General features: G+C 33.7%; 1 protein-coding gene across 3 annotated transcripts in view; it reads right to left on the reverse strand.

The window, feature by feature from the left end:
* The window catches only part of FMN2 (formin 2), a 147,655-nt gene that overhangs the window by 18,395 nt on the left and 116,752 nt on the right, over window positions 1-12,508 (reverse strand). For all 3 annotated transcript variants that reach the window (XM_090135380.1, XM_090135379.1, XM_031592358.2), the window contains one exon: window positions 11,410-11,461. In XM_090135380.1, the coding sequence (XP_089991506.1) occupies window positions 11,410-11,461 (52 nt within the window). The remainder of the gene's footprint in view (window positions 1-11,409; window positions 11,462-12,508) is intronic.

Consider the following 12,508-nt stretch of genomic DNA (forward strand, 5'->3'; position numbering starts at 1 on the left):
GTAAATATCTGATTTGGAAATGTTTACATATGTCAAACCAGTCATGTCTAAAAGCTGATAACAGGAGGGGAAACACATTTCAAAAACAAAGAGACATTGGGATGACATTGCCATAACCCTAAGAACATATATCCTTCAGATTTCAGACAGGTGGCAAATACATTTTCTCTTCTGCTTTTCTGTGGGGCAGCCCAAATTTTCCTGTTTGTCCTTTAGCAGATTTTGAAACAAAACATCTGTAAATATCAATAGCGTTCCTGTCCATGCAAGCATTTTGAATCAAGTAATGAACTACAGTTTGGCTTGTGTTCCTATATCCAAATTAACTTCTGCAATTTCTAGCTTTGGGACACTCATCTGACCTCTCAAGATTTCATTTCACACCTCTTTGAAAAATGAAACATGTATTGCCCAAACAGGTATTGCAAAGCTTGCTTAGCATCCATTTCTCAAGTGAACAGGTTCTGAGTTTTCTTTTAAGACGTTTGCTAAGAGTACAGAAAAGAATGTGCATTAGGGAAGAGAAAGCAGTCATGGAAGAAGGAAGGGAGGGCATGCAAGTTATTTTCAGGGATTAAAAGAGGTAAAGGAGGTCAGCAGCTTTACTTCAAATAGTGTAACTTCGAAAGCCTGATTAAAAGTAAGACAGTGATGTTCACACCACTGTTTTATCTTGACATAGCAAGAGGCATAATTTCTTAAACAAATTTCAAACTGGTGTTCATATTTCACATGCTAACTTTGAAGGATAAATAAATAAAATGTCTAAAAACATTGGAGGAGTTGCTCATCCCTGACAAATTTGTTTGCCAAATTTCCTTGGTTAAACTGTGTAACTCAGAAAAAAAAAAGACTGTATATTAAGATGACTGAACTCACCACTTTGTCACATGTGGAAATTTGATGAATGATTAACTGTACCTTTTTTGTGCATTCCCTTGAGTACAACTGTGAGAGTATGCGAATTCATTTACTGTTTGGAGAGAAGGAAGGAATGGATGCTCTAATAGCCAATGTTATTCACACTGTAAATAACTTATTGACAGCATTTCTAGATAAAGCTCATCCATTAGGAATATTTTAAGAATGGCTATGGATTAATTATTTACCATTTCCTATTGAAGCCAATAAGGAATCTATACTTTATATGATGATTCAGATTCACCCCTGCTATGTGTGATGCATTGGTTGGCAGATTTTTTCATTCACTTGATCAGTTCGCAGTGGGACAAGCAGAAGGGAAAAAAAGGAGAGAAGTGTTGCCAAAAAAAACCCCAAAAAACACAAAACATAAATCAACAGTACTAAACTTAAGTTAAACAGGCTACTGTGACCAAACAAAAAAATAAACCATGTGCAAGAGTGCCTATTTGATTGTGTACTTAATAGCAGAAAAAAATGTTTCTGCAATTCTTCCATACAGATGTTTTTTTTTGTTGTTTTGTTTTTAAATACAGATTACATATTTTGCTTGGAGTTTAAATCTGGATGTTCTGTACAAATTGAGTTTGATTTTATAAATTGCTAATGATCATTTACACACATTTGATGTCAAGAACACAGTCTTACTGGTAGTACTGTGCTAGTTTTGTGAAGTGGTACATTTCAGAAGTGGTTCTGAACCATGTAGGAATCGCAGAACATTCAAGCATATCTGCAGGTGATTTCATTTGCTATATATGGAAGCCAGGTGTATGTGCTCATTCATTTCTCAGAAAAGCTAATGTATATTCCAGTTGGATGAAAGCCATAGGTCAATTTTTAACTAAGAATAGTCTACCAAAAGAAAGAAGGTTAAAAAGACAAAAGACTATTCATACATCTTACTAAATTAAATCTAACATGAGTTATATAGGGAAGAGGAGAGCAATATATAGGTAATAATAGGTTCTCCTCAGAAAAATCAACTGTGCAAATTTTTGTACTCTTTTTATAAATATTAAAAGGTTATATATGCATTTTCTTTGTGTTTTAAACAGCTGAAAGCATGAATGACAGTTAAGTCTTATGACAGAATACAAAGGAATTCAACAGTCACACAAAATTATATGATAAACAGAACCATTACCCTGGCTGTTGAGAAAGTAAAAGCTTATGAGAGAACTTAGCACGCACAGCATCTTAAGAAACTTTTTATCTTCTATTGATATCTTTTGTTGAGGGCCCTCTCTATATAACAAATAAGTCTAGGACACTTTCTTCGTTTACTTACTCATAATACCACTGCCTTTACCTGGTGCTGTCCTTTGTTCCGCATGATTAAGTGTGAAAAATAAAAAAATAAATATAGGATCATTCAAAATAGTTAGTAATTAAGTGTTGGTAAAGATTTTATTTAAAGAATGAAAAAAGGTATCTTTCATATATTAAAGAAGTTGAGATAATACGCTAGCTTAAGGCAACTGCCTGAATCATTAATCTCTTATTCCTTTTGCCAATTCATATTCTGTAACTACAGATTTTGTAATATTGTTCCACAGAAAATAAAAGTCTCAAGAGACTTTTTCCTTTCCTCTAAAAAAAAATCTGCCAAGCATTTGCAATGTTTTGAATGCTAAGTCATCTGCCTCATCTCTCGTGTCTTGCCTACTATAATTTCATGTTGAACGAAAGAGTGCTTCAGTTTTCCAACTAGATGGAAATAAACAGCTTCAACAGTAACAAAAATATTCATCTACCTTTGAGATATTTTTTTCCATCCCAACACATCATATAAAAACAGGAAATTTCATGAGTACCATGAATGTACAACTTACATATTTTCTACTTTGTCATACATTGAATGTACCAGACCCAGTAACTGAACAGTACTTATTCCGTAAGTTATTAAATTCAGCAAGTATTAAGAATATATATCCGTACTTAAAACCTATTTCAGGAAAACCTTTTTTTTTTTTCCCCATCTTTGATGGGCACAGAAGCACATCATGCAAAATAATGTGGACACGACTAATTTAGACTACAGGTTTTTTTGGAAGGCGAATCTGAGCAAAGAGGTTTTTAAAAAATTCTCTACATGAATTAAGTCCAGATTACAGTATATTAGTTGGGCATGATGATGAATCTTGCAAAATCAACGTTTGTTACTTCTGAGAACATCATTTCATCAGGAGTCAGAGATGACACTAATAACTAAAGCATTACTTGAGATTTTTCTTATTTATTTTTCTTCCTATTCACTTCATTTTCTAAAGCATCAGACAACATGATCCCTCTACATGCTTTTATTTGCTCTGATGTAAGGGGATCCTCCAGTGATTTAGCAATACCACCTTTTAACCTTGCATATAATTAGGTGCTAAATTATGAGGCAGGCAGGATGGAGCAATTTTAGCAAAGAGAAAATTTTTGATGATAAAAAACAATGTTTGAAAAGCTCTTCTGCACAGTCTAATTCGGTCTCTATCCACCTAAAATCCAAAGGTCAAGAAATACAGATTTTTTTTTTGCTACCTTCACTATATCCTATACCAAGAATTCATTGACCACAGTAGACTCAAGAACTTAAACTCAAATCATGTTCTGCATACTTAAATGCCTATTCAAATATTATTCAGGTTAAAATATGAATTGAAATAATGTATCAGAAACAGAGAAGCTTTATTTACTTTTTATCCTTGATAATTATAATCTACCAGCCATTCAGAGAAAAAAGTAAATATTTTTAGCATTTAGTGCATTTTTAAACTGCATGTTATTTGCATTTTCCCAGATGTACCAAGTTCTAGTTGCAACGCACTGTAAAATGCATACATAGGTTTTCTTTCTTAGAGTTGAATACTTTTTTAATTTTGTTAGTGTGGATATCATGTGTACTAGCCCAGCTGTTATATAGACACATGACAGCTCTGTGCTTAACTGACCATATATAACATGAGCATGCGTAAAACAACATCACATAACTGCGTTCACTGGTAAACTAGGCCCAGTCACATATCCAAGAGAAAACTCTCTCTCTCTTAAAAGGACTAACATATGAGTTTCAAACATATTAAATAACCCTTGTCTAGCTGAGCTTTAGGAAAAATAAGGTGCTAGTAGATTTAGAATAGAGAGGTAAAATGAAATTCAACAGCAGTGATCTAACACAATCTGCCAGCTTTGTTGCAGTATGAAATAGTTAAACACCTCCCGTTGAAGTCCACCTTGTCTCCAGATGTTTCTATTTCACTATTGTGTAAAATATTTTGTTTTGGTGGTTTTTTTTTCCTTTCCTCTTTATTGATGTCATTTTTATCCTGTTATGAATCTGCCTCCTCTAGGGTATACAGGAGGAATATGATCAGAAATATCGTACAGAACAAGTAATTTGCCTTAAAACTAGATTTTTTAGATGCTTAGAAACGAAGCAGATGCTTTACCAGATTCTCTAATTAAGAGTACTGTCATGAGCTCTTTCCATTTTTTTTTGTTTTTGCTCAAATCAAACTTTAGGTTTCAGTTTCTATTGTTTGAAAATTATAGAGTAAAAGTGTTCTGAAATACTTGAGTATTCTAGAACCTCCTACCATTTTAAACATTTGTTTATGCAGTTCCAGCTTTAACCCTTTCTGATTGCGTACATTAAACTGCCACTCTAAGAGTGTTCTTCCTTAATCCAATGTACAAGAGCTCTCTCCGTTTAAGACTTAAGAATAGATACTCCCCTAATATCACCAAGAGTATTCAGAACTTTGAAAGGAAGAAATTTAGCCTTTGGAGAAGATGGAAACATTCACAGACTTTCATATTCTTAGAATGAATTATAAAGAAGTCACATGAAGTTGAAAAACATAAAAATTTGGGTTGATGAAGTGTCAGATGGAAAAGGTACATATGTTTTTAAAAGATAGGCCTTTATCTTTGAGCTTTGATAATATCCCAATATATTTCCTGCACAACAATGACAGTATCTTTGTTTAGACACAGAGAGAAAAACAAGCAGCATTTTATATAGGGATGAAATTTCAATGAAAATGTGGCAACCACTGGGATTGACTGAGAGATTACCATAACCATATTGCTCTGGATATGCAAATCATACATACACACATATTAAAATATAGCTACATAAAGCATATCCCTTTGGCCCAAGAACTCTCTTAACTCCAGAAGAGTTGTTCCCATCCCTCCCAAAGATTACATAATGTTCCTTGTGATCATTGCACTAGCTATTTTTCTTTGGAATAGGAAGGAACTCGTCCCTCATCAGCAGACTGACTAAAGTAAAACTAGTAAAAAGGAGCAGGAGCAAGTAATCACATGAGAAGTACTCATTTAAAAGTGCAGAAGGGATCTTGTTCACTGAAGCATTTTCTGAACCTGGTTTATTAAGACATCTTCAAAAAGAGGAAGAAAAAAAGAAATAAGGCAAGAAGACTGAGGAACAAACAGAAGAACAGAGGCAAAATTTCTTTCTAGGTACTTAATCTCCACATGTAAGAAGCTCAGTGCTGTTTCAGTGGAAGCTGAGGCCAGCTCTGAACTGTGGTAGTGCTGATGGGAGTGTTCCATCAGCTGGAAATTATTCAGGAAGGAATGACCTATATTGAATAAGTTATTACTGGATAGTTCCCAGACAAGTTAATACAATTGTGACCTAATTAAACCAAATCCCTTATGCTCTGCTTTTCCATTTGCACGTACATGACAACAGCTGTATGATATAATAATACTTAAAGTAAACTTTAAAATACAGCAAGGAATAAGGCAACCACTGTGGTGGGAAATCAAGAAGAAAGAAGTAAAAACAGAAATTGGTATCTACATAAGTCGCAGTCATTGCAAACATTAACACTATACCATAAATGTCTTAGGAACAACAACTCAAATGGACTACATGATGACAGAAAAAGCCTACTGAACATAACTGTAAACTGAAGCACAATGGAAATGCATTGGAGCAAATCTCACACATTTTACTTCAGCTGTAACAGCTCAAAACAAGTGTCTTGAATATTTGAAGACAACACAGTGAAACAACCTCCTAGACATAGAGTTTAGACAAAAAGAATGTCAAATTTAAAAAGTGGTTTCTGCATTTTTTCGTAACTTTTAATAGCGATGAAATTTTATAAATTATTATTTTTAATTCTGCATTGAATGTTACAGCACCCACATTTGGCATGAAAAGATCTCCACTATTTAAACAACATCATTATCAGAGTGATACTTAACTGTATGATCAGTGTTACCTATTTATGTAACTGTCTTTACATCTTAAACTAATTATTCTTTTATTATAAGATCTAAGAATGTCCCTTATATTAACTTCAGAATCAACTGCATAATATATTCTGCTGAATATTAGCTCTCTGAATTGTACATCAGTTTACTAAAAGCTATGGTACCATTTGTTCATACTAGTGTTGAATGCTATTAAAAGGAAACTAATTAAAAACCATTAAAATGACTTAAGCAAGAAGGTCAACATAATTAAAAGACAATGCTCTCGTACAAAGAATCCATCTTGCAAGTAGTTAAGAACTTGCACTCGTTTAGAAAATATTTTTTTGAAAAGGATGAAAATTAGCGAATGATCAAATACCAGTGCTTCAGAAGCAGCTTTCTGACATAACAAAACTGGTGGTTATGTTTCCATTACTGCATATTTACAGGTCCAGATATTCTGCCAGAGACAGGATACTAAACTAGAATGATCCATCTGTAAGCTTCTGCTATACACATTTCCTTTGCTCACTATTTACTTTGTGCTGAAATGTATTACCATGAGCAATTCAAGTCCACATGCTAGAAGCCACACAGCAAGAAAAGAGACATACCAGGAAAGAAACCAACAAAAGACAAATGGCAAAATAGCAGTGAAAGATGGAGTCCAACAGCATATTCTTGCCTTTCAGTTAGAAGTGCAGGGTTACTTTTTTTGTTGATGTAGGGTTTTTTTTTGTGTGGTTTTTTTTTTTTTTTTTGAGCTTAATATCTCTCTCCATTCAGAACTTTTCACCACTTTATTTCAATCATTAACTCAATTTTCACTTCAACTTTACCATTCGTTTTTTGGAAAAAAAAAAAAATCCAAACCATTGTGTGGAGGATACTGATGCAGTAGGAACTTTTACTGTTTTTAAGGATTAGCAGAATTAAGTGCTACATTTCTAGGTGTTGCTTTTCAGCAGTGCCATTGTACCATAGTATCTGCTATTTCTTTAAGTGTCATCAGCTTGTCAGCTCATGAGCAGGTGTAAAGCTTTGTCCCTCCTCCATTCCAATGTTCAGTGAAGCCACTGGATATCTGTGAAGAGTGTTGTTTCAGGAGTACTTTTTTTTCCTCCAGAGAATTTAAAGGTAAATATTTATCTTCAAAATTAATGTCATTTGTTGCTACAACAAGAAAGCAACAAAACACTGCTAGATGGATTATTACAAGTTTTGAAAACAGAAGATGTGCCTGGGAGACAGCATTCTAGGAGCACTTTAAAGCCCAGAGATCACTGGAATGTGCAAGTAATGTGAGCAAATTATAAAATAAACCAAATAAAAATATACTGACATGGGAAGATGAGTGTTCTGTACTCAGCCATACAGATCTGAAATTCCCCAGTTGATACTTAAAAGGAAGTAAATCCTATTTGACTTTTTGTAAAACAAATACATGCTATCAGAATGCACTGAGATTTACTAAAAACAGATTAAATTCTTAGATTTGTTAAAGTCAGTGACATACACAAAGCCATAATAACAAGCAGCATGTTTGTGTATCCAGACTTCACTATTCATCATAGCAGGAAAATAATGTGGAGTGTTTCACACAAAAATCAAGTCAATATTTGAGACTGTTCTGTCTTAGTGAACTGTTATCACTTCACGCAAGATTTTACTGCTTGAAGTATTAGAAATGAAAGGGTCTGTACTGTTTAAGAGATTCTTATCATACACTGCCTCTTTATACTGCCTGCAATTTTCAGAGAAATAAATTGTTCTTGACGAATATCAGGTCCTCTGTCTGAATGCATTATGGTTCATTAAGATTCAACTAAACCCAAAGCTTATTTAAACTAATATAGGTGCTGCTGCACTGAAATTAGAATCTGATGTCTCATTGTTTTAGTGAAACATCAGGAAGAAGTGAAGATGTTCTGAATGTTTCTCAGACCACCTGCTTCACTTCAGTTTTTGAATGGCTCCAAAAGCCTTATTCCAGGAAGAGACATACCATGGCAGAGAATTTATTAACTGTTTCAGTGGAAGAGAATCTACGTTCTAGCTGGATTTATTTTGTTCTGAAGTCCACAATCTGGATGACTTCCAAAGAGATCTGAACTAAATACTGGACAAAGTATTAGAAGAAAGTAACAAAGCTACATGTGATAACCTTCATAACTATTCAGCTAAACATAGGTAACAAGTAGAAAGTAATGACCTCTTGCTTCGTTGAATACCGCTCTGGTAATTGCTTAGTTGTTGTTTCTTCAGGATCCAGGCACAAGGGGAGCAATTAGCTCATATCAGATTGTAAACTAGTGAGATAATATCACACTGTTACTCTTACTACTGGCACAGTAATCAAGACATTAGCTACCATACAATGTTTGACAATAACTTTGATGCAATCTTAGTTTTTACTTGCTGTAGATGCTGTGATTGAACTCTCTTCTACATTTGCATTAGGTATACCTGCAAACAATGATTCTATTTTTTCTCCCTGTATAAAGAAAATATCATCTTGAAAGATCAGAGGTATTTAAAGCTAAGTAAATGAAAATACAGAAAACATGAAATATTGTTTGCTTGGCAAAAAAGGCATTGTATTTTCCAACTTTCAGTCTCATTTTTAGCTATAAATTTGTCTAAACGTTATTTCCATCTATGTAAAATGAACATATATCCATGCATCCATAGGATGCAATCTACACTCATTTAAAACAGGAAAAAGAAATCTCAAACTGTGAACTCCTGAAATACAGAAGCATCTCTTTCCCTCCCTCTCTCCTTCTCATCTTATCTTTTATTTCTTTCCCCTCCCCTTGAAACAGTGTTTTTTTACTTTAACTTGTCATGTATTTGACAGTTACTCAAGTACTTAGCAATGAGGATCTAACTGGAAAGTGCCAGGTCCCTTTTTATTGCACTTTATCAATATTGTTAAAGGAATGATGTAATTGTTTGGGGTTTGGTAAAGACATTCCATGTCACTTCAGTGTTAATACCAGGCTGGAGCCTTCCTTGTCTGCCTGCGTAAGCTAGATAAACACAGACCTGTGTGCTTTCTTCTCATCTCAGGATACTTTCTCAGAGGGATCTTGGAACATATGCCTATTGCAAGCTAAACATTTCACTTTTCATTTTATCCATGTGCCAGAAATCCATTCCTTGGATAAACACTTTACATACTGACACTCTTAAAGTCACTAAACACGATAAATAAAGAGAGAATACATCATTTCAAAACCGATTAAACATTTTCTCACTTGTGACAAATGAACAGCTATACACTGCATGGAGTCCCTGGAGCAGACATTCCATTTTCTTTGTCTTCATTTTGCGTGGAAGATTAACTTTCCATTTCAGTTCATCTATTGCACAACTGAGCTTTTTCTAAAATTGCTGCTTCTCCCCCCAATCATTATTCATTTTAGAAATATTTCTGTTGTTATTGCTGCAAGAGCTTTCCTTCAGACTTGTATTTTTATGGAGATATCAGCTTTAATATTTTGTGTCCCAAGCTAAAAGGAAGAAAATTTGTATCTCATACTAAAAGCAAAAGAAATGCTGTTATGAGGTAGACCTGAACTTATCTCTTGTCTGTCCACTTTAAAAAGGAAAATCCAAACACATTATTCACATTATTTTTTCTCCATCAAATTCATCACTTTTCCTTGCACCACTTGCTTGCCTAGTCATCCTATACACAGCTATTCTTCATATGATTAGCCAAATGAAATGAATCTTTTATATAGCTTTTTAAGCTATCATCTTATCTTTCACTCCCTGCCAAAAAAGATCTCAAGCACTCTATTTCTAAACCTCTTTAAGGGTCTTAATGCAATAAACGCACACAATACTAAAACTACACCAAGAACTTGTTTTTCAATATTTTAACAAATACCATCAATTTGCTTAACACTTTCAGTGGAAAGGTGCAAGGAAGAAAGACAAACATAATTCAAAGTAACAGTAAATATAACATTGCCCCTAGATTTATTGTTTTAGGTCCTGGTGTGATTCCTCATGTTTTCCAAAAAAAACTTCTAAATATAATGTACAACAATGAACTGGAATTTCCTTCTTGGACAAAGTACTATGTAAAAGGAGCTGCTGTATTCAGCACAGGGAGAGAAGAAAGAATTAGGACAAATAAGAAGGATTAGGAATAGGCCTTCTATATACTTAAGTAAGAGGTATGATACTGAGCCAAAGCAGTACTTCCTTTGATGATGTGAGATTGTGATGTAAAAATGGAACAATATACCACTCAATGACCTATCATCTCCATGAAAGTGAAAATGGAACTTGTGACAAAAGAACATCCAGTCTCTCCTTTTCAAGTGCTCTGTTATATAGGCCAAGAATAGATAGAAATAGTTAACTGCCCTGTTACATTGAAGTCCTGTTACATAGAAACTGGGGCATCAGAGCTATAAAATGGCTGACAAAACATAGCAAAAATTGAAATCTTTTACATTTTACTGGAATCCTATTGAGAGACTTACCAGCTGTATTCATTAGCATGTGCTCAGCAGCAGTTAATACAAAAAAAGATGCTATGTTTGGCAAATGGAAAACTAACATAGACCATCAATTTCACCAAATCTGGACTAGAAACGGAGTGTCATTTCGGTCTTCTGCCGGGAGAGATTTTATTTGCCCCATTTAGACAGAGCTTCTGGAGAATTCTGCCAGAAATTAGAAGCCACACGCTGCCCAGTGAAGTTCATGATTTTGAAAACCCTCAATTGCACATACCTGAAATTTCATTCTATAAAATTTGATGAAGTATTTTGCTTTTAACCAGAAAAAAATATTTTGAGAAAGCCATAATTATATATATCACTAGATTATTAAAAGACAGATTCCCAAATCTGTATTTTATAAGCACAGAAAGTAGAACCTAATGATTAGTAGTTGGGAATACAGTGTCTGTCAAGTCACTGTAATTCTGGTGTCGAACTCCCTCAGTTCAGATATCATATTCGAACTTCATTTTTATATAATGTACACGCATTTTCTCAAAGATAAATCACATGCAATATTTCTCTAAAAACAGAGAATATTCCTATTGCTCTGTATTCTATTAAATTATATATTCTATGCTTTTTATTCATGAAGTTGGAACTTAAAATATATACGTGTCAATCTGCTTTCTCAGTGCATTTCTTTCAAAATTCAAAAAGTAAGATGTTGGCCTCCAATACAGCAGTTTGTAACAAAACATATTTTTCACAGAAGGGTTTTATCATTGTTTTTTCTTACCTTTTATGTGCTTCTGTCAGTGATTTCTCTTCATTTTCTTGGTCTATTTTAGCTGTAAAAATACAGGCAAAATATTAGCTACAAAGTAAAATTTACAAGTGCTGTTTTATGAAAATATTTCACTGTAATTGCTGTGATTTGTTTATCTGTGTTTTGTAAAAACAACCTTAAGATACACTAAGGTATATCAATTCTGAAAAAAGTGATATTAAATAAACAAACAAAAACTCCTCAAGCAAGATTTTTTTAAAAAAATTCTTGCACTAATATAAACAACAATCAGGTCATGAATGTGACATTAAAACAATTCTTAAAGACTGACTCTACAAACTAGAAATATGGGAACCAAGAGGAAAAGCTGAGTGAAAAGCTTGAAGCATTCAACCTTTGTAAAAGTTGCTTGACAGTCACAAATAAGAGCTACTTTTTTTCTCCCATCCCCTTGTGAATAGCTACAGGTAATTTACAAATAAGAATGCAATAAGACATAACAATTAGTGAAGTAATAGAGACATGGTGGACCCATTTTGAAAAGAAAAAATTTATATGAAGGAAATTATCACATGGTTATTATATGAAGAGTCAAAACATGAAGCAGCCAGTGCCACACATAAATGCAAAAATGATCTAATTTTCAAAGCTTCTCTTATATTGCATTTTATATCAAGTTCACTTAACTTAGACAGAAATAGTGATATGCAGTATCTACCAGAAAAAGCACATTAAACTTGGGAAAAAAAAAGTAAAGCTCTAGTACAAACTACTCTGGGCAAGCATGCTTATTTTATAGAGTTATTCAGGTAGCACATCTTAAATTCATTCAAGATATTAATATTTTGGCCAAAAGCTTTTTAGTTTAGAACTTGATTCCCTTTTCCAGTCCGCTGGAGTAGTAACCTGCTAATTTGCAAGGACAATTTTAGGATTCCAGAAAGTCAGTTGGTCTAGAGGCATGAAGAGGCTCTAAACAGTCGTGAAAACAAATGCCAGTGGTGCAAGTTTCATAAAGAAATCTAAAAATAAAGAAATAATAATAAAAATAGAGCTGTAGAGGTATCTAGCATTCTATTGTTCCTACACAGCTCTACAATAATAATTA

Source organism: Phasianus colchicus, chromosome 2, assembly GCF_987193195.1.
Source record: "Phasianus colchicus chromosome 2, bPhaCol1.hap1.1, whole genome shotgun sequence".
Taxonomy (NCBI): domain Eukaryota; kingdom Metazoa; phylum Chordata; class Aves; order Galliformes; family Phasianidae; genus Phasianus; species Phasianus colchicus.